Here is a 23,610-nt window from a genome sequence, read left to right on the forward strand (position 1 = left end):
AGATCACATTGGGAAGGATCCCCAGAGCCACTATGGGGCAGGCAATGAGGAGGAAAGGAGAGGAACTCTATCAGGTACCCCTGGTGAACAACGTCCAGCACCCAATTGTGGGCAAACAGGGCAGGACAATCCCCTAAAAAGATCTGAGGATTCATGGGAGGGGTGAAGAGAGGTTCGCAGATCTCAGGGGGAAGAGTCAAAAGGACTGCTTGGATGGACGTTGTGGGAAGGTGGAGGTGATGGAGGTGGCAGTGGAAGAGTATCAAGGTCGCTGTGTGTATGGGTGTCAGCGAGATGGCTCTTGCGGCAATCAAGGGTAGGGCTGGGAGGCAGAGTGAGGTCAGGGTCAGTGTGTAGATGCCAAGAGACTGAAGGGTGGCACGGGAGTCCTTAAGAGAATGGAGGGACTTCGTTTTATTGCTGAAGCGTTTGTGATTGTCGAAGGGGAGGTCCTCAAGGGTGGTCTGGACCCCCTTGGGAAAGCTGAAGGATTGAAGCTGAGATGTCAGTGTCATCAACCACAGCTTGGAGTCCACCTTGGCAACTACCTTGCCCTCGTCCAGTAGGACCTGAAAACACTGCTGTTGCTCTGTCAGGAGAAAGGCCTGGATCTCCACCAACATGGAATAAGAGAGAAAGTCGTACTTTTGACAAGATGGCCTAGTAGTTGGCAATGAGGAACTGGAGGCCTGCGGAGTAGAAGACCTTGAGCCCCAGCAGGTCAAGTTTCTTCGCTGCCCAATCTGGAGGGGTAGCCTTGAGGTGATGTTGAGTGTACTCAGTCACTGTGTGAATCAAGAGTGAGTTGGAGTGTGAGTTTAGTAAATAGGAAGTTCGTACCCTTACATGACATGAAGTAGTGGCGTTCTGCCAGCTTCAGGGTAAGGACACAGGAAGCTGGGGTGTGCCAGACCGCTTGAGCTGGTTGCAAAATGGTTTCATGGATAGAGAGGGCAGTGCGAGAAGGCCCAGAAGGCTGAAGATGTCCAGGAACTGGTTCTGAAAGTCCTAAACATTTTCCACTGGCAGCTTGAGATCTGCAGCCATGCACTGAAGTAGGTCCTGGTACTGACTATGGTTGTCAGGAGGATGGGGGAGGAAGGGAAGGTGGGATGAACACATTGTTCGGGGATGAGGAAGCACCAGTAGGGACTGGTGGTGCTGGAAGTGCAAACAGTGTAGAAATGTCCTGGGATTCATCGTAGACGAAGGAGGGGCGATGCGGGTAGGAGATGGCCAGTGATGTGGCAGCGACGGTACCCCCATGGTCCCAGTAAGGATCCCCAGCGGGCCAGGCATACGGGTCACCAGGCATCAGTAGCCCCCGGGGGTAGAGGAAACATACCTCAGTGGAAGGGCCATATGCCAGAGGGTAGGGCTGGCGCCGAGGGTCTGGGCTATAGGAGCGCGTAGGGGAGAATGCAGGATCTGGCTCAGAGGACCACTCAGAATCGGAGGAGGGTCTAGCAGAAGTGAGGCTGTCGGCACTGCCAGCAGCAGATGGGGCGGAACAGGGAGGTCCAGGAGCAGGAGAGGTACCGGCGGTGAGAGGCAGAGCAGAGCAGGATGCTGCCAGAGCAGGAGAGATTCATTCACTGGAGACAGAAGCTTCAAAGCAGCTGGAGACCTGGAGCACCAAGGGGAGCCAGCATATGGCAGCATGAGCTCAGCTGGAGGCATCAGGGGGTACAAATGTTCCGGCGTGCATGGGACAGAATGTAAAAGTCCAGATGGCCCCAGCAGCGTCGATGGTGCCAGAGGTGAAGGCAGTGGACCAGTTACCGCAGCAGGAGGCAGTGCTGGCAGGTCACGGCTTGGCTTGGACTTATGCTCCATACGATATTTCTTAGGTGGCGGGAGCAGCTGAGTCAACACACGATTTCTCACCTGAACTGGTGTGGCTCAGGGAGGCAACTCTGCTTTTAGAGGCGGTCCCCATCGGGGAGCCGCCCTTATGCACATGCTTCTTATATGTACGGTGGGGCCTCAGCTGTTGCGTAGATACTGCTGGTGGTGCAAAGGAAGGGCCTGGGGAGCGCTCACCATCGGAGACGGGCATCGCTCTGGATGATCCGTCAGTACCGGATCCAGTTGCGCACACGGGCACATAGCCTCCTCTACCAGTTGTTTGCGAAGGCAAAGTTCCCTAGCTTTCCAAGTCTGAGCTGGGAGCGAGCAGCAGATGGAGCAATGGAAGATGATGTGAGCTTTGCTGAGACAATAGAGACAGCGTTGGTGCTGGTCACGCTGAGTAAAGCATAGCTTTTGAATTTATCTTGCCAGGGCATAGTTCTCAGGACAGGGGAGTGCCCCACAAGGGGGGAAAAAACGGTCCAAACAGGTGAGACCTAACTGACTAAAAATTGGTAGACAACTATATACAGAAGTTTGGAAGGAACAGATAAGAGTTCTCTTAGCAAGCTAAGAGCACTGAGGAACAGGGGTTCCAACTCTGGCCATGTAGCATTAAGAGGGAACTGGAGTGATGTCGACCTGCACAGCCTCTTAAAACTCTGGATGCACCATGCGACCGATGCACAACGCAAATGCGGGTCAACCGACACTACTACGAACAGTTCCGGCTCTGGTGCATGGCGCGCATGCGCACCCACGTCTAGAATCCATATAGGGACCATCACTCAAAGTAGTATTGCTGGTGACCATGGTCTTGACAATGATGGGACACTGACACATGAGGAAGGTCTCTGTACAGGAGAATACTCTGAACCTGGGTCTGAAACTGGTCTGAAGGCTTGCTCTGTCATTAACGTGTATACTTAATTTCCTTGTTTTTACAGACCCTTCCCTTAAAGGATGAGCAGATTTTACACTTGCTAGGAATGTGAGGGTTTCCCAAACAACAAATGCAACAGAGTGCCCATCATGAACAGGAACTGCTTCTCGGCATCTTTTAAACCCTGAGGAGCCCGACATCCCCGACACAAGAAAAAAAAAGTTACTCAAGTCCCTCAATAAGGGAAAAGAAAAAACAAAAGAAAAGGAAACAAACATAAGGACGGCCATACTGGGTCAGACCAAAGGTCCACCCAGCCCAGGATCCTGTCTTCTGACAGTGGCCAATGCCAGGTGTCCTACAGAGAACAGAACAGGCAATCATAAAGTGATTCATTCCCTATCACCCATTCCCAGCTTCTGGCAAATGGAGGCTAGGGACACCATCCCTGCCTATCCTGGCTAATAGTCAGATGGACCAATCCTCCATGAAGTTATCTAGTTCTTTTTTGAACCCTGTTATAGTCTTGGCCTTCACATTCTCTGGCACGGAGTTCCAGAGGTTGATTGTGCATTATGTGAAGAAATACCTCCTTTTGTTTGTTTTAAACCTGCTGCCTATTAATTTCATTTGGTGACCCCTAGTTTGTGTGTTATAAGGAGTAAATAACTTTTCCTTATGTACTTTCTCCACACCAGTCATGATTTTATAGACCTCTGTCATATCTCCCCTTAATCATCTCTTTTCCAAGCTGAGAAGTCCCAGTCTTATTAATCTCTCCTCATACAGAATCCATTCCATACCCCTAATAATTTCTGTTGCCGTTTTCTGAACCTTTTCAAAATTCCAATATAATGTTTTTGAGATGGGGCGACCACATCTGCATACAGTATTCAAGATGTGGGTATACCATGGATTTATATAGAGGCAATGATATTTTCTTTCTTAATGATTCCCAACATTCTGTTTGCTTTTTTGACTGCTGCTGCACATTGAGTGGATGTTTTCAGAGAACTATCCACAAGGACTCCAAGATCTCTTTCTTGAGTGGTAACAGCTAATTTAGACCCCATCATTTTATATGTATAGTTGGGAATATATTTTCCAATGTGCATTACTTTGCATTTATCAACATTCCAACTATAAGGTATTAAACCTACTCTCACTATAAAGCAAAATACTAATAAAAGAAACAAACAGGCACACACTAGACTCCATCTCAAGCCGAAGCCAGCTGAGGAGGAACTTAGGGCTGTTTACCCACACAGCCTTATATAGTCTCGGTAAGGGACACAAGGATATGTAGGGCGCAGGTGTGCTGAACAGACGCTGCTACCAAAAATCTCCAATCAAAGGGACAGGAATGCATACATACCTAAAGTGGAGCACCCACAGGGACGCTATTCAAAGAAGAAAAGTGATTTTTTAAGTTTCTAACTTTAAACCCAGCTAAACCTGAACAGAATTTAATGAGACAAAGAAAAAGCACTTGTCTAACCCCAGGGCTTTTTCCTGCCCAAACTTCAGATGCCTACTGCAAACAGTGGAGATCGTTAGAGTCTTGAAAAAACTGCAGGAATCCTTTAAAATGGAAAAAAAGTGTTCAGCAACTAAATATAGGGGACACTACCTGCTACCTCAGTAATATACATAGCACAGTGTCTATTGTACATAGATTTACATAAAGACAGGAGGGACCACTGGGATCATCTGCTCTGAACATCCTGCATAACACGGGCCATAGAACTTCCCTGAATTAGCTCCTGTTTGAACTAGAACATATCTTTTAGAAAAGCATCCAATCTTGATTTAAAAATTGCCAGTGAGACAGAATCCACCACAGCCACTGCTAAATTGTTACAATGGTTAATTACCCTTACTGTTAAAAAAATGTACATCTTATTTCCAGTCTGAATTTGTTAGCTTCGACTTCCAGCCACTGGATCAGGTTATACCTTTTTCTGGTAAGATGAAAAGCCCATATCTAATATTTGTTCCCCATGTAGGTAAACAAACTGGTAAAATAATCTCTTAACTTTCCTTTTGTTAAGATTAATAGATTGAGCTCCTTGAGTCTATCACTATAAGGCAGGGGTTCTCAAACTGGGGGGTTAGGACCCCTCAGGGGGTCATGAGGTTATGATGTGGGGGGTTGCGAGCTGTCAGCCTCCACCCAAAACCTCACTTTGCCTCACGCTTTTATAATGGTGTTAAATATATTTAAAAGTATTTTTAATTCATAAGGAGGGGTTGCTCTCAGAGGCTTGCTATGTGAAAGGGGTCACCAGTACAAAAGTTTGAGAATCACTGCTAGAAGGCATGTTTTTCAATCCTTTAATCATTATCACTGCTTTACTCTACACCCTCTCCAACTTTTCAACATCTGTCTTGAACTGTGAACACCAGAACTGGACACTGGTGTGACCCCCCCTACCGGAGTAAGGTAGTATAGCCTCTCTACATCTATTTGATATTTCCCTGTTTGTACATCCAAAGATCCTATTAGATCAGATAAATGGGGTTCTGCTGTAACTGGGACTGGGGCCAGATCGGATAATCAAAAATTCAGATAATCTGGAGAATGGGAAAGTGCAAAGCTGCAGCACCATCTAGCAGCCACAGGAGAGATCATCTGCTTCTGCACCTACGTGTGCTGGTTGTTTAGTAAATACGGAGACACAGATAATGGAGGGTTGGATAAACAGGGTTCAACTGTAGTCCTTTTGGCTTCTCACTGGGAGAAGCAAACTAGCACAGTTGATCCACTGACCTCTGGGGTATTGGCCCGGCACAATTCCATGGGACCATTCTGTAAAGAATTAACCTAGCCACAAAAATTAAAAAACTCTACAAAAAGTCCCTGCCAGAGCCTCACACTCCTTACTGTCAAGTCCAACCCATCACCCATCTAATTATGGTTGAGAGAGAAAAATGGAACCTTGCAGTATACCCTTAAGATAACAACTTGGACTCTTCCAAAGGAGTGGGGGAGGAGGAAAGCAAGTTCCAAAGGCTTGAGGCTCCTAACAAAGAACACCTGCCACCTTTACAGCTGTCCACTCTCTACTTTACCATTGGAGCTCCAATTATGGCGCTGTTGCTGACTGCAAATGGAGCAATGTGATGGTGGGAGAGAAGTGGTCTCTTAGTTCAGAGGTGCTAGCCTTTTAGAGCTTTGTATGTCAAAACCAACTTCTTAAATGCCAAGACACTTAATACTACTGACATCACAATTTCTAACTAGTTTTACTGAGCACTAAGAATGGAAATGTCAAACACAAACAAGCATCCCAGATCTAGCTGCAAAACAAGGGATTCTGCTGTTTGGTATATGTGTCTTTGTTCTTTTTGTAAGAAGGAATGTCATGAGGCAGAACATTGGGTTGCTTCTGTCACTGTACTCAGTGATGTGCAGGAAGGTGAGGAAGACAGGAAACACCTCTTAAAGTAAAGATTTTCATAAGATGTTTTGATAGTGAATTCCCATGTTTAGATCTCATATCCTGGTACAACACGAAGCACAACTGAAATAAAGTGAATGTTTCAATCTTTGCCAAGTCTTTCTCCCTTCTCACCCCAGTCAGCCTTCTATCAAATTGCCCAGCTTGCCCAGTAGATGACCAATTGAGGGCAGATATTCAAGTATCTTACACTGCATTTTCACTTAGCTTGGGGTCTTATATCTAAAGGACAGTCATCTTTTCCTCTTGGTGATAAGTTTAAAAATGTAAGGATGACAAAGCATTAAAAGCAAAGAGATTGTTGTACAACAGACCAATCTTTTTATACTTGCCAAATGTACCATTATGAGCAGGCCCACCTTGCTTTTATATCCAGTTCCAGGCCCGACAGTCCTAGTTAACTTTGGAAACAATTGCCTGAGACAACAACAAAGCCTCCAACCAGTAGAGGGGAGTGGGGAGGTCAGATCAGCCTGGGAAGGACAATTGTTGTCTTCTCACTCAAGCAGAATGGTATTTGGGCTTTGAAGAGTCATTAATCCCTTATGTGTCCAAACAACATTCATTCTGATACTCCTAACCAATGTCTCCCATATCCTAAACAGGTGTAACAGACTGCTGCATTTATGTGAAAAATAAAGGAGAGCTACTGGAGAATGCTTCAGCATCAACTGTGTTGAGTGAGACCAGCATAAGAAGCACCAGAAATGCCACCCACAACAGTACTGCCTCCAGGTACACCGAGATTCCTGTGGTTTGGGTAACTGTGTTAACATGATCATAGCTCCCATGACACAGAGGGATCCAAGCAGTCCAGACATTGGAGTGGCGCTTCAGTTTGCCAAGGTTGGGGCAGTGGTGCAGAGGCCTTCAATGGGATTGAAGAAATGTACTCCGAACTGTCAGACAATATTTTCTGCTGTTTCCTCTTTGGGTTATCATGCTCACATACCCAAGCAGACATCACAAAGCATAGGCAACCTGAGGTTCCCTCTGAATGTGCCTTGGCCATGAGTAGGGAGACCAACCGCACCTCGGTGCAAAGTGAGAACAGTACTAAGGAGAAGGTGGTGCAATGTCCAGGAAGGAGTCAACGGAGGATTTGGTATTCAAAAAGGATAGCATATAGAGGCATCAAAGGCAACAAATTGTCGATGTGTCCCAGGGATACTGGCACATCATGTCATGCAGGATCAAAAAACCACAGTGCAGACAATAGTTAGCTTAATGATAGCTAACTAAGTTAAAAGAAAAGGAGTACTTGTGGCACCTTAGAGACTAACCAATTTATTTGAGCATAAGCTTTCGTAAGCTACAGCTCACTTCATCGGATGCATACTGTGGAAAGTGTAGAAGAACTTTTTATACACACAAAGCATGAAAAGATACCTCCCCCCACCCCACTCTCCTGCTGGTAATAGCTTATCTAAAGCGATCACTCTCCTTACAATGTGTATGATAATCAAGTTGGGCCATTTCCCCGGTTTGTGTGTGTGGGCGGGGGGGGGGGGGGGAGGGAGGGGTGAGAAAACCTGGATTTGTGCTGGAAATGGCCCAACTTGATTATCATACACATTGTAAGGAGAGTGATCGCTTTAGATAAGCTATTACCAGCAGGAGAGTGGGGTGGGGGGAGGTATCTTTTCATGCTTTGTGTGTATAAAAAGATCTTCTACACTTTCCACAGTATGCATCCGATGAAGTGAGCTGTAGCTCACGAAAGCTTATGCTCAAATAAATTGGTTAGTCTCTAAGGTGCCACAAGTATTCCTTTTCTTTTTGCGAATACAGACTAACACGGCTCTTACTCTGAAACCTGTAACTAAGTTATGTGATTTCATGGCTGCCCACTAAGCAGGCAATGTTAACATAGCATCTGTTTTTAAATCCCAGAAACATATAAAAAAAGACTTCTCTATTTCGAACACCAGGATCCAACCTGGAGAATCCGGGGATGTCTTGCAATAAGATCCTTTACCCTCAAAAAGGATGGGAAAGGATGCAGAGAAGCATCTTTCTTTACAATTGCCCGGCTACTACTGATACACGATAATGTACTGTCATCCTTTTCATATGGGCCTTTTACTGTGTGATTTTTGGATAGCTAAGCCTTTAGATTTAGAAGACACAAACAGCTGTAGCTCTGAAGTGGCTATTTGGCAGCTGATTCTCCTCCCCTTCCAACTGGTAAGTGTTTCCTATGATATTTTCACCTCTCTCATCATTGACGAGATGACATCCTCAAAAACAGTAGATTCTGCTTAACAGAAACCCAGATATTAACAACCTCTGGTTAATAGCAGTACTTCGCTGGGAACCAATCCCATTAGCTTTAATGGGAATGGGATTTCAATATTGGCAATAGAATGCCACTTATTAAGAACATATTTTGGGGGGAAAGGCCCCAACTATAGGCAGGTTTGCAAGGCTGCAGCCAGGGAAGGAAGTGCTGGGATGTATCTTCCCTGGCTGCAGCCCTGCAAATCCGCCTATGGACAGGGATCACACAGGAGGCAAGGGGCTAGGATGGGAGGCTGTGGGCAGGGCAATAGTGGGGAGGGGGGCTGTAGCAGCGCAGATGCTGGAACTACACAGTATTTCTCCCTGTGCTCTCCAAGCTGCACCCTGCCAGAGAGCTGCACTCAGGGAAGGAAGCACTGGGATAAGCTGACCCTGATCCCCTGAGAGCACAGGGAGAGGTACTGTGCAGCTCCATGGGCCCCAAGCACCCACAATCCCTGTAGAAAGCCCTAGCATCAGGACACAGCCGCCCTCCATGCTGCTGCCCTGCCTGCAGCCAGGTTTGCACGGCTGCAACCAGGGAAGACACATGCCAGCCCTTCCTTCACTGGCTGCAGCCTTGCAAACCTGCCTTCTATTAATTGGGAACTACCAGATAATGGCAACTTTTTGCTGGCAACTGAGGGGTTGCGAATAAACAGAATCTACTGCACCTCCCAATAAAAAAAAACAAAACAAAAAACAAAAAACAAAAAACACAAACAACCTTTTTTCCTCCATTACATATTGACTCATACACTTTAAGGCCAGAAGGCACCATCTAGTCTGATCTCCTGCACATTGCAGGCTACAGAACCTCGCCCACCCTCTCCTGTAACAGACCCCTAACCTCTGGCTGAGTTACTGAAGTCCTCAAATCATGATTTAAAGACTTCATGTTATATGGAATCCACCATTTTACTCTAGTTTAAACCAGCAAGTGACCCATGCCTCATACTGCAGGGGAAGGCAAAAAACCCCAGGGTCTCTGCCAAGGTCTCTGACCTGGGAGAAAATTCCTTCCCAATCCCAAATATGGCAATCAGTTAGATCCTGAGTATGTCAGCAAGACTCATCAGCCAGACACCCATAAAAGAATTCTCTGTAGTAACTCAGAGCCCTCCCTATCTAGTGCCCCATCTTCAGTCGTTGGGAATATTTGCGACCAACAGTCGCAGATGGGCCACATGTTATTGTGGGCAATCTCATCATATCATCCCCTCCATAAACTTATCAAGCTCAGTTTTGAAGCCTCTACTGCTCCCCTTGGAAGGCTGTTCCAGAACTTCACTCCTCTGATTGTTAAAAAACTTCATCTAATTTCAAGCCTAAACTTGTTGATAGCCAGCTCATATCCATTTATTCTTGTATCAACGTTGGTACTTAGATAACTTGTCTCCTTCCCTGGTGTTTATCCCACTGATGTATTTACAGAGAGCAATCTTATCTCCTCTCAGCCTTTGTTTGGTTAGGCTAAACAAGCCAAACTCCCTCTCATCAGGTAGGTTTTTCGTTCCTCGGACCATCCTTGTAGCCCTTTTCTGGACCTGTTCCAGTTTGATTTCATCTTTCTTAAACTTAGGAGAATTGCACACAGTATTCCAGATGAGGTCTCACCAGTACCTTGTATGATGGCAATAATGCTTCCCTATCTCTACTGGAAATACTGCACCTGATGCATTCTAGGATTGCATTAGCCTTTTTCACGGCCGCATCATATTGGCAGCTCATAGTCATCCTGTGATCACCTAATACACCCAGGTCTTTTCCTCCTCTGTTGCTTCCAACTGATATATCCCCAGTTTATAGCAAAAATTCTTGCTGTTAGTCCAAAGTGCATGACCTTGCACTATTAAATTTCATCCCATTTCTATTACTCCATTTTTCAAGGTCCTTTAGATCTTCTGGTTTCATATTCTGGTCCTCCTCCCTATTGGCAATACCTCCCACCTTTGTATCATCTGCAATTTTATTAGCACACTCCCACTTTTTGTGCCCAGGACATGAATGAAAATGTTAAATAAGACTGGTCCCAAGACCAGTCCCTGAGGCACTCCATTAGTTACCTCCCTCCAGCCTGACAGTTCACCTTTTAGTATGACCAATTGTAGCCTCCCCTTTCACCAGTTCCTTATCCATCTTTCAATTCTCAGATTGAGAATAAGTCAGTATTTTTATGATGACTTCCAAGACAGTGTTTTATTTTGTATCTCTATGGCTGGAGTTAGTATTGTAACAGTTTGGCACTGTTTTGTCCAAAACCTCACACTGTTAAGCAGGTGTCAGTCATACTGGGAAAAGATTAAGAGGGTTCTGTTTACTCACTGAGGCAGGCGAGTCATTATCCCACCCGCATATAAAGGAAGTAGGAATGTCTGTCTAAAAAGAAAGGTACTTGGGTTGAACAGTCATCAAGAAGGAAGCCTAAAAGTAGCCAACTTTGGGGAGACAGTTTAAGCTGGCCTTTGTCTTATATCTTACTGCTGTGTTCTTTATTATTTAAGCCAAACCGCAGAAAAGTGAATTGGGACTTTTCATGCTGTGCGGACTGTGTTTATAAAGTTAGGAAAGGTGTCTGCTTACAGTTACTTAGTAATAGGTGTTTTAATCTTTTTATATTATGCATTCAAAGAGGGGAAGATCCATGCTTAATAGTAGCAGTCCCAGATCACCAAAATAAACCAACAGCCTCTCGCACTTTTTTTTAATGTCACAATTATATTCATTACCATAAATTCAAATGGCACATTTGCACATTTCTTCCACTGGCAATAGAAAAGGTGCTCAAACATGCACTTGGAGCGGGTTTGGTAGTGTGGGGTTTTGTTTGTTTAATTGATTGATTGAGAGTGGAGTGGCATGAATTTTTAGAGATTCTGAGCATCCACAGCTCCCATGGATTTCAAAGGATATTCTAAAGTATTCAGCATATCTGAAAAGCTTAGCTCTTATGTAGGTTCCTAATTATGAATTTAAATACCTAAAATATAGGCATCCAAGTTCATGAACTTTAGCCTAGATGTACCTCTACTACACTGGAGAAATCCTGATTAAGATGTTACCGAATCATATTAGCCTGCAATGCCAGGACCACCTGCTGTGCAAGGGCACTACATCAATGAGAGAAGTTTTTGGGCTTGTCAAAATTTACAAACCTGTCTTTTCAGAAATGCTTCTGCATAGCTTATGTATGTTTTTTGATTGCTTGTACCAGTTTCTCCTCCTCCTCCTATGTTCTATGGCCTTTTTTGAGCTTTCCTTCCCCAACAAAATCCTTTTGCCTGCATACACAGTGTAGATCACAAAACGTTTTTTGAGTGAAGTGTGCTAGTATTAGGCATTCTGTTTAGACCTTTAAGTGGGTTTCATGAAAATTCCACTCTACTATTTGTGATTAGTATGCAGGAAGGGCAGAGTCCCAGGATATATTTATGCACCCTTCAGTTTTACTATACTCTTCAGGTTGATATGATCCCTGTAATAAATTTGACAGCTTATTCATGATACATTTCTGAAGACTTCAGTTATGGCAGTTTTCCTTTGTTGCTTAAGTGATTTGTTTGCATTTACTCAAATGCATATCAACTACTTATTGCTATAATTGTGGCTAATTATTCATCATTACTACTTTTATAAAAAAAACACCACCCTTTTCTCTCATTACACACAATTAAGTAGCAAGACTGAAAGGAACTTGGTGGATTATAAACAAACAGAATGTAGATTGGTAATCTGAGTTATCCAAAAAGGCCGCCTACAGTTGCTTTAAATTCTAAAAACAGTGAATAAACTTGCTCATCCTTAAGAGACAAAGCAAAATGGCTTGCTTTTGCAGTGTGTTCTCTATAGGATTCCGTAATCACCTGTTCTAAACAGTAAAACATGTTTGTGAGTAGACTTCCTTCTGAAGGAAAAATAATTAAAACAGCCTGACATCAGTGCAAAGAGAACTACCTTTTGTGTCTTAATATAATTCTGTGTAGCACTTACATACCAAAGTGATAAGTGCATCAAAAACTTAGACATCTTCTGACACTGGATACCTGTTTCCAGCTATATCAACAAAAAGGCTCTGTTTCTCTTTAGGCTTCTGCAAAGGAATCCTCTCAATTCCTTCAACGTCAGTGCATTGTTAAGGAAAACACACTGAAGTGCAACACAAATAAGAAAACAAATTCTGTGAAACCTGGATGAATCATTTAATTTTATTGCAATTTAATTACAGAAAAAGTACCCTTTCCACTTTGTTCTTGTTTGAAAACAAGGCCATGTAATGAGATTTCTGCTGCCAAAATTAGTTTGTGGTAGAGCCCATATTAAAATTACCTGTTAAATGGTTCTTAGAGACTTGGTCAAGATGGTAAGATGGGGAAGGAAAGTGAAGCAGCACCAAAAAAGGCCAGAGACCATCGAAATGTGTTCAAGGGAGCCAAGAACAACATTCACAAAATATGAAGCAGCATTTCTGAAAAGGAAGTTATGCTTTTAGGCCCATCAAATTTACATATTTCACAAATTATGTCCTTGTACATCAGGTAATCCAACCTGACACCGGCACTGCAAGGCAATATTACTGGACAACACCTTAGAAAAAATTCTGGTTAAATAGGCATGCTTTAATTTTCTAATGTATTAGGCATGGAATAATGTGTTCAAACTTGGGAGGAAAGGTGGTCTTGTGGTTAAGGCACTGGAATACTAATTTGAAAATTGGTGGTAAACTCCTGGCTCTGCCACTGACTTTCTCTGTGACCTTGATTAAGTCACTTAACTACTGGCACAATTCCATATTTTCACTCAAGTAAGGTGAACTCTTCCTTGCCACTGAAAACAAAGTAATGTGGGGCACATTCAGTAATGGCATATCTGTGACAGGGTGATGCCATTTGTATTTGATTGGGGAGGGCATGGAAGAGGAGAACAGATGTCTGTTGCAAGTCTTCATCCTGCATGCCTTCTTTCACGCCAGCCCTGCTCCATCTCAGTCTTTCATGAGAGCTATAGGTTCTCCAACTTTGAAAATCTACAACATGTATGTTGGTAGCTTTCCTGATACTTCAATTGCTAATTCTAAACCGTTATACTTTAAAGAGTACACTTCCAGAGCAGGGATTTAGCTCCAGGTTTCCACTATGGTTATCAGGAAATCATGGCCAAACCCCCCATGAAACAGAAATGTTACCACTTAGTGGTGAAAGATTAGTACAGTTTAACCATCTATTTTACGGTACAAAAATCTTAAAATCAACATGTAAAAGGAAGTTTTAAGGGGACATAATCAAATCTGGTCCCAAACTTAGACTTGATAAAAAGTGCTTGTGCAAAACCTAAGAAATGCTGCCTTTTTTTAAATTCCAACTGATTTTTTTAAACAATCACATTCTTCTCCAACTGAAACACTGTAGCTCTGAAATCACTAAACTTAAAACAAAAGCCAAACTGACCCCACTTATTTTCATTTTCCCAGATGAGAAACTAAATAATTAACAATGAAAGTTTAAAAATTCACTTTACTTTTAAAATTAAAATTATCAGGAAAAAAGAACAGTTTAAAATTTAAAATTTACACTCCCCCTCTAAATTAAATTTATGTTCAAGAAAAGTTTGTTCCCTTTCATTGAAACCTACAGCGTGCACAGCTTCATTACCTCCCAAGTGAAACAAATCAAAGCATTTACTTTCACCACTCTTTACATTTTCAACAACTATATGAATTTTTGGCTTGCCTTTTTCTGTACAGCTTAATTCTGCATCGACTAACCAGTTTCTCTTTTTTACGTTTATGCCTACACATGACACAGACGACTTGCTTTCTCCTTGTAGATTGCCAGACCTCTTCAGTTTCACAAACTTCTGAACAGAGCTCTCATTATTAATTCTCAGCAAGAAGCCTTAACCACTATGAATCACTGCAGTGACAGACAGCAAATTCCAGCATATTAGCACTACTCCCACAATGCTTCAGAATGCGAGAGAAGTTCTACAGCAACTGGAAGCCTTGGCTTAACTGCCACAGATTTGGCACTTGCACTAGAAGCCTTTGTGCATCTTCAGTAAAGAAGAGAGCAAAGAATAATTTATAAAATTTCAGCAACATTACTGTATTTAATTCAATTTTTACAACTGTAGGTTCTCATTTGGTCCTCAAGCATAAGAGGAGGGACAATCGGGAAAGCAGAATGTTATACACCTCACTTCAGTGAAAGTTGATTAAACAATGGCAAAGGTCTCCACAAATTAAAAGCTGAATCATCATCCCACAGCTGTGGTTAAAAGAAGATGTCCCATGAACCTACCTAGGGGGAAATGAGGGCTAAGTCTCCAATTCTTGGGACAGCAGAATCTGGGAAACCTGACTCCCTTCTAGTCAAAAGCGCTGGCACAGTCTCTCTCTGAACTAAGCATATGCTACAACACAATCCCTTCGCCAGAGGCAGGGAGTGTGGCATTACAGTAAAAAGTGCTTTAGAACTGTATATAAAAGATGTGAGGAAACAGGAGTACACACCAATTTTGCTCATAAAACCACTTTAGAAGTTAGCCTACTGGATGCAGATTTCCCCCATATACAAAGATCAAACCAGTATTTTCTCAGTTACATTTGTTATAAAAGGAAAAATAATAAAAAATGAGAACAAAAGTAAACACTCCATCGAAAGCACGGTCTCTGACTCTTAACAAACTGCATCCCTATGCCCTGCAAAAATCACAGCTGTGCCTGCAGAGACTTTCAAATACTCAAAAGGGCCCCCCTCCACAAACACTACAGCTACATACACAAGAAGCATGTCTTCTCTTCATGTAAAAATGCATGTTCAGTTTAAACACAACTTCATATAATCCCCATTTTAGCAGCCATGCTATTTTAAAAGGGTCATTTTTGGGGACACTAGCAGCTCATGGACCCAGTGGTAGAGATGATAAAGCAGTTTACATCCTGTTTTAATATTTTGATAATCACAAGAACTGTTCAATATTTAGCAAAAACAAATAACAGGTATGTAAAGTAGGAAACTGGTTTACAATTTTCACACTTCACACTTTCTGTGTCACAAATGAGGTCCCTTTTCATGACTACTGGCAGCCAACAATTCAGAAACTGAGTTAATCAAAGCTTTTTTAAAACAACTCATGCTTTATCACATGACAAAAAATGCTTCACCATGTGAAATTTCAAGTTGCTATGCTGAGCAAAAAGGGTGTAGCTTCTCCTTAGATGAATGTCCACATAAACCAGGGGTGGGCAAACTTTGTGGCCCGAGGGACACTTCTGGGTATGGAAATTGTATGGCGGGGCATGAATGCTCACGAAATTGGGGTTGGTGTGCAGGAGTGGGTGAGGGCTCTGGGATAGGGCCAGAAATGAGGAGTTCAGGGTGTGGGAGGGGACTCCAGGCTGGGGCAGGGAGTGGCGGGGAGGGGAGGGCTCCGGCTGGAGGTGCAGCCTCTGGGGTGGGGCTGGGGTGAGGGATTTGGGGTGTAGGAGGGTGCTCCAAGCTGGGACCGAGGGGTTTGGAGGGCAGGAGGGGGATTAGGGCTGGGGCAGAGGGTTGGGGACGGGTTCGGGGAGGGGTTCAGAGGTGCAGGCTCCAGGCTGCGTTTACCTCAAGCAGCTCCTGGAAGAAGCAGCATGTCCCCTCTCCGGCTCCTACACAGAGGCACAGCCAGGCAGCTCTGCGCACTGCCCCGTCCACAGGCACCGCCCCTGCAGCTCCCATTTGCAGCATTTCCCGGCCAATGGGAGCTGCGGGGGCAGCATGCGGAGCCCTCTGGCAGCCCCCTAAATGCCACTCGTCTGGGAGCTGCGCGGAGCTGTGGTGCGTGGAGCAGCCCCTGACCCTGCTCCCTGGCTGGAGGGCAGGAGTGGGGAAAATCCCAGACCCCATTCCCCAGCAGGAGCTCAAGGGAAGGATTAAAATCGGCTGGCAGGCTGGATGTGGCCCACAGTTTTCCCACCCTTGCCATAAACAATGGCTGAAGAGAAAACAGAGCCGAAAGCAACTAACATATTCTCAACTGCAGGCCAGATCTTCTGTTCAGGTTTTTATAATTGTAACGTTAAAGAATATCAGATCAGAGTTATAAAACCACCGTAAGACAGATGTCTATGTTTTTCTAAGCTTTGAAGTTCCTTCTCCCCATTTCTAGTACCTTACCTCCTGTCCCTGCCTGAACACAAACTGATAAGTCAGTCCTCTGGCATGATGGCAAACTAACCCTGAAACTATCAGGTGCCCTCTGACCTAACTGGCCGGAGCGGGGCCGAGCCGCATGGTGCGGCCCCAATCCAGTGCCCTGGCTGGAGCGGGGAGCAGCTTAAAACAGCTCGCAGGCAGCAGTTTTCCCACCCCTGATTTAGGCCATAGTGACCAAGAGCTGGCTTGATGCAGTTATATTTTCATAGTAATATTGCAAACATGAACTAACAAAACAGGTTTTTGATTGAGTTTTTTTTTTTTTTTTTAATAATGCATAGGTCAGTAGAACTCTGTATCCATCACAATAAAATTTGAATTCTAATAGTTACCCATATGGCTTTGCAAGTCCTCTAGACGTTCTATAGAGTAATCATCTGTCTGCCAATGACAAATATTTTCAGTCTACATATGGAGCAATCCCCACCAGGTGGCTAATGCCACTAGCAGTCAGTTGTGGATCAGTCCATTAGAAACCAAGCGCCAATGAAGACGAACAGTTGCCCTCGCAAAGATTAACAGACTGGCTTACTATGGACTAAGTGGTCTCCACTGTTCAAGGGCATGAATCCAGAAGCCCTTACTCAGTTTCTCAGTCCATAATGTGAAATAGACTTCAAAGAGTTTTGCCTGAGTAAGGACTTCTTGGTTTAGAATAAAATGAGTGAATTTTAGACTATAACTCCGGTCTCAAGTTCAAATTACTGTAACAAATTCCAGTGTCTTCCCACTTCTGTTTCATATAAGGTAAAATATAGTTTAAACAGAACACTTTCTTGACACATTCATCAATACAGGCCATCAGATATACTAGTCCGTTTGTTCAAGCTCCATTTATTTGTCTTTATTTTTTGTTGTGCTAGAGAAATTAAATAAAGCCCCAAAGCATCTGACTGCCCATACTTACATCCACACAAAGAAATTTAGCAGCTCTCTTGGAAGATGAGAGCAGACATTTCTTTAGAACATGGTGTTAAAAATATCTATTTCCCTACCTGTTTCTCACTCAAAGCTGTGATTTTGGCTTGGAGTTCATGAAGCTGTTTCTTCAAATCAGCATTCTGATAAGAAAGAAAAAAATATCTGTGAGAAAGAAACTCCATTTCTTAACACAATAGTAGCAGGACTTCTTGCATAGAGTACTACAAATAATAAAGCACCTCTGGACATACCACCAATCAAATTATCCAAATGGACAAGTACAGACTTATTCAAAAGTCATCTGGTGCAACAATCATTAGTGGATTTTTCCAGTGTTCAAAAATAAGTTTGGGGGGGGAAGGAAGAGGTGGAACTCAGTTTGGAAGGAGTTAGTTAAAACATCCCTGGGTGCTTCACAATATGCTGTAATAAGGTTAATTTGTATATCTGTATTTTCAGGCCAGAGAAGCCAGAAGAAATCTGTTTATCTTAGGGATTTCTACAGTACGCAATACATGCTACTTAAAGTATTGTCTCACCTCCACTACTTATTCAGTGACAGACATTTGACTGTCAAGGACATCAATGACCATATCTATTAGTAGGAATTAAACATCATGCACACCAAATGAGAGGTGGAATATATCTACTACATCCTCTTCCCCCTTTTCGGTACAATAGTATATGTCTTTTTACACCTTTGCTTATATTTAGAAAAGTTGCAACAGCCTTAACAATGCACCACTCATGTTAGCAATTTGCCTACAAAAACATTTTCTCAAGTTTAAGATTCTGAGAGCCATAAACAGCTCACTGTACAGGATGTGACAGGGAACTCAATTTTTATTTACTAAATTTAATAAAAATACAAAGAAAAAAACCAAAGCAAAACAAACACACACACACACACACACACACACACGACAGAAGATATGCTTAACAGCTTCAAAATCTTGTTTGGCATGAGTCTCCCCGCATTTCTCTTCTTACATTTTCTCCTCATGCAATCTCTTTCTTTGTCAAGTCATAGCTCACCTAGACAGTAGACTCTGTTGGTAAGGGATCACATATTATTTCTGCAAAATGGCATGCACACCTTCAGCGCTATGTAAAAACATGAAACCAACAAACCTCTATTACTACTACAGGGGCTACCATGCTCAGAGTAACTTCCACACCTTCACATTCCTCCACACAACTTTAAAATGCATCCTAATCCTGACCTGCAATTCCTTCTAATCCTAGGATACCATAAAGCTCCAAAAGCTATTCCAAATCTTTACTCTCAGCCCTCCCTTGTTGTTCCAATCTGGGCCCCATCACAGCTCATTCCTGACCTGCAGCATCTATGGCAGTAAAACAGAAATGTCTTGCTCCAGTGTCTACTCACCAAGCACATACTCTGATAATGCAAATTATAGAAGATAGCAGAAGTGCATTTACTGGGCTCAATTCGGACACAGCAAAGAAAGGTTTAGTAATTTAAAGCAGTGAGGGGAAAATATTTGCACCACTAGGTGAAGCACTGACTTAGTTTCTCAAAGTAATTTTAGGGTTAGCAAAAAGAGCCATGTTAAGTGCCCTGGAAACTAAAGTCCCCTATTTGCAGAGCAGAAGCAGCCTGCAAGCTTCCTCTCAAACCCATTCCTTTACTAACACACCTTAAACCCTGACCTTAAAAGCCTATTGCTAGAAACAGGAGGAGGATAATTTGATCATTAGCCTCTCTGATGAGATGACAGAGAAATTCTGCCACCTTCTACACTCTACATTACTCTACCCTGGTGCACATTTTTCTCTCATTCTTACTACTTGCCTTCATGCCCCTTTCATGTACCCAAGAAAACCACCTCCCCACTTCTTTTTGTGCCTTTTCCACCATGTTTCCTTCCACAGTGCCCCTACTGCTGAAACTCTTTCACTCTATTCAAATCCCTCATTGCAACTCAGTTTAGTCCATCAGTGTACATCAACTGATTTAAACAAACCAAATAAATGCAACTTTATGTGCTAAGATACCATTTTCTTCTACTTGACCAATGAACTGTGTCTTAATTTTGCAGATTCCTTGGAACTGGGCCCCCATCTTCTTTATTACTTGTACAGACTGTTACCAATGCTTAAAACAGTCAATTAGTGCCAAGTGTGGTGGAAGCATTTATGATGTGGAAAGGTATCCACCAGCCACTGAACTGAGACCAGCAACTCATTTTAAACAGGCCAAACAACAATTAGGTTGAATTTAAAACATTGGCAACATGGAAAGGCTCCTTATTCTACTATTAATCCCTCAGCTAGCCAATACTCCCCATTTATTTTTAAAACGTATAACTTGCAAAGAAAAAGAAAGCATTACTTTACTGTGGCAGTAGATTATGAGCAAATAAACAATGGCAAACAAGAGGTCATGGACTTAGTGTATTTCTTATACCTTAACTCCCAGAGTAATAAAAGCAGTATAAAACAAAATACATATTTTACCTGTGGATCTTGCTTCATTTGGGCAACCAGTTTCTAGAAAGAGAGAGAGACATATTCATCAATACATTACAGAGTTCAATCAAGGTTGTGTTTATTGGACAGTTTATGTAATAGCCCTGATTAGAAGTTGGAATTTAAACAAGACACCCTGTACTTTTTACAAAAAAAAAAAAAATAGCAAGACTTAGCTCATCATGAAATTATTTTATAATTCACAGAAATCTTGTCATTAATATAATGAGACATCCCTATTAATTCTATAGTCAGCCTATCACCTTTCATATTTAGCTGAAGGATGCTACTACATTCTTTTTTTTTTTTTGCAGGAACTGCTTTAAAAAAAAAGATTCCCTTTAAGGAAAATTTAAGCCAGCTGGGTAACCTAATCAAATAGCTGTGTGTCCTCTAAAACTGCTGTCTTCTTTGCCCACAGTCATAGGGAATACTGAACAGACTGAATTACTTTAGATACAATAGTTGTTTGTTTATATAAATCAAATGCAGCACATTTTAGGCAGTAAGGAACTGCTTGTGTGTTGGTTTGGTTGGTACCACATGGGAGATCCATGTTCAGAAGAGACTTTTCCACTTTCATCCCTTGAATTGGCAGTGACTGAGATCATCATGGATAAAATACCCCCCACATCCAAAGGGAAGTAGACAGATGGTTACACCATTCACTGCTGTTCCTCCTTCAGTTCCTTCAGGCAGTTGCAGAAGGGTGTTGCCTATATAGCTAAGCAGGAAGGAGGTTATCAGGATTTTACTAAGGAAAACCAGAAGCCCAGAATGATGAGGCAAGATAAACCCAACAACCCAAATTCCTGTTTTAGCGGTGGCCATTTCACCATATCAAATCATTCATCTGTGAATCTGAAGGGGACATGGTAAAGTCCACACTTGCTTCCCTATCCCCTTATAAGAAAAGAAAAGTGAGGAAAAAATCCAGAACATAAACAGATACATTAGTACACTGCATTTCACTCACATCAATATTGCTTGAAAAATTATGTGAATTAGCATTTCTTAGAGATTTCAGACTTTATTTCTAATTACAAATTTATTTGTATTTGTTATTAATTTTAAAGTCTCCTTTGGTAACCTAAAAAAGACACTGATTGCAGACATGCCACTTTAGTCATGCAGAGAAGCTGGTATCTTCCCAAAGGTTTATATTCTTGGCCCATTTTCATCAGCTCCTCTGTGCTCACTACCTCAGATAAAGTTATGTTAAAATAACTCTGCTAGTTTTTATATAAATGTTATTTAAAATATGGAGACAGATTATCTTCTCACAACTTTTCATAAAACACGTTGCAAAAGTCAGTTTGACTATAAACTCACTTTCGTACAGCATTAAAATATCAGCAAATGTTAGTAAGTTAGGATCACAATATTACACCATCCTCCAAGTAGGCAGGAGTTCAATGTGAGAGAGAACAATAGAAGCTGGGCTTAAGTTATTTAAAATATTTCTCTTCTCCTTGTCCTACAGATGGGGAGAAGGGAAGGGGTACTCCAGGCTCTTCCATTAATCTGCCCCAAGAGTACTCAGGGAGACCAATTCTTCTGTGAGGACAGCCAAATGCAACTCCCTTTGAAGCCCTTTAACAATAACAAACGAATTTAAAAGGGCAAGGTGCTTTAGAATGAACCAAGTACTGCCTTCCACACAGCAGTTGAAAGCACTACTTCATAGAATCAGAGAAGCACAGAAATGTAGGGCTGGAAGGGACCTTGAGAAGTCATCAAGTCCTGCCCTCTGGGCTGTGGCAGGACCAAATAAACCTAGACCATCCCTGGCAGGTGTTCGTCCAACCTGTTTTTAAACAACCTGCCTTGGAAGCCTCAGTTAGAAAGTTTTTCTTAATAGCTATCCTAAATCTCCCTGGCTGCAGATTCAGCCCATTACTTCTAGTCCTACCTTCAGTGAACATGGAGAACAGTTGATCACCATGTCCTTTCTGTAACAGCCCTTCACAATCTGAAAACTTATCAGATCCCCACTTGGTCTTCTTTTCTCAAGACTAAACATGCTCAGTTTTTTCCCCTCACAGGACAGGTTTTCTAAATCTTTTACCATTTTTGTGGCTCTCCTCTGGACTCTCTCCAATTTGTCCACATCTTTCCTGAAGCATGGTGCCCAGAACTGGACACAGTACTCCAGCTGAGGCCTCACCAGTGCCGAGTAGAGCAGGACAATTATCACCCATGTCTTACATATGACAATCCAATTAATACACCACAGACTGATATTAGCCTTTTTTGCAGCTGCATCATGTTGCTGACTTCAGTAAGATTCCTTATCCCTTCCAGCCCAGAGTGAAGGACAGAATTGAGTCTTGAACCTGGAGCATCTTTCCATTTGCAAGAAGTTATGATTCCCACTAGTGGCAGCCCTGTCCAGGACTTATTTCTGTAAGACTTTTGATCATTAGTACAGTGGGTGGTGCAGTAAAGGAGGCGAGAATCAGTCCTAATGAGTTTAAAAGGCTACAATCATAAATATAAAATGGGGAAATGCAATGAAGGGAAAAAAACACCCAGCACATTAAAGTGAGTTTATTTTAATACTGTCTCCTTAATATAGTCACAATATTCATTTTCATATAACAGAGTACTATAGCTGCCACAGGTAAGGTGCAGAATAAAGAGGTTGGAAAGTTGTACAATATGAAAAAATTTGACAACCACTAATTCAATATATTTCTAGATACACATACACGTCCCCATCAGCAACATGGGTACAGGGAATGAGGAAAAGGAGGATTTTGTACAGTTAACTTAAATTTACTGAAGCCATCTGAAAGAGAAATCTGGGGAGTCAAAAAATTGATGAACAAAGATGATACGATGAAGGACAATTCTCTCAGTGACATGTAGTGCTGGCTTCTGAAATATATATTGGTAATATTTTGTATTTCTATGCAGGATTTTTCTTAAATAAAAATTATATCACATAACTTACTTTTCCAATATATTGCCTAATGTCACTCTCCATTTGAGCTGTACAGCAGTAAACAACAATGAAGTTTCCTGAACTCCATCTTTACTTTGTTACTGACACACCTATATACTCCTGAAAAAGTTACCTTTTAAAATTAAGAAAGCATTCAGAACCTCAATACAAACCTTTATGAACTCCACATGGAAGATAAGGACCTTCAAATTCCTGAGAAGCACTGTTATGGAGCATCCGCCCCACGCTTGCATGTAAGGGGTTAATGGCACCGTAGGGACGCTGTGGGAAAAGCAGCTAATCGGAGAGGGGCTGCAAGGAGCAGCCAATCAGAGCCTGACAGGCCCATATAGGAAGAGCTGCAGGACAAAGCAGGTTCAGTTGCTCCCTAGAGCTCAAGGAGGAAGATCTGGCTGCCTTGCAAGCAGAAGGAACGCCAGCACTCTGGACAGAGGAGTGCGACTACCAGGGACCTGGGAAGCTACAGAGAGCTCCTGGCTCGTGGCTAAGACTGACATGCTGAGGCCCTGAGGGAAGGGTGAAGAAGGTGCTGGAGCTGTGGAAAAGTGGCCCAGGGAA

At 42.7% G+C, this 23,610-nt stretch overlaps 1 protein-coding gene across 5 annotated transcripts in view; it reads right to left on the bottom strand.

The window, feature by feature from the left end:
- PHF21A (PHD finger protein 21A) overlaps positions 1–23,610 on the bottom strand; it is a 245,567-nt gene that overhangs the window by 150,549 nt on the left and 71,408 nt on the right. For all 5 annotated transcript variants that reach the window (XM_077818598.1, XM_077818594.1, XM_077818597.1 and 2 more), the window contains 2 exons: positions 20,073–20,105; positions 17,666–17,731 (listed from right to left, as the gene is read on the bottom strand). In XM_077818598.1, the coding sequence (XP_077674724.1) occupies positions 17,666–17,731; positions 20,073–20,105 (99 nt within the window). The remainder of the gene's footprint in view (positions 1–17,665; positions 17,732–20,072; positions 20,106–23,610) is intronic.

The sequence above is a fragment of the Eretmochelys imbricata genome, chromosome 6 (assembly GCF_965152235.1).
Source record: "Eretmochelys imbricata isolate rEreImb1 chromosome 6, rEreImb1.hap1, whole genome shotgun sequence".
NCBI lineage: Eukaryota > Metazoa > Chordata > Testudines > Cheloniidae > Eretmochelys > Eretmochelys imbricata.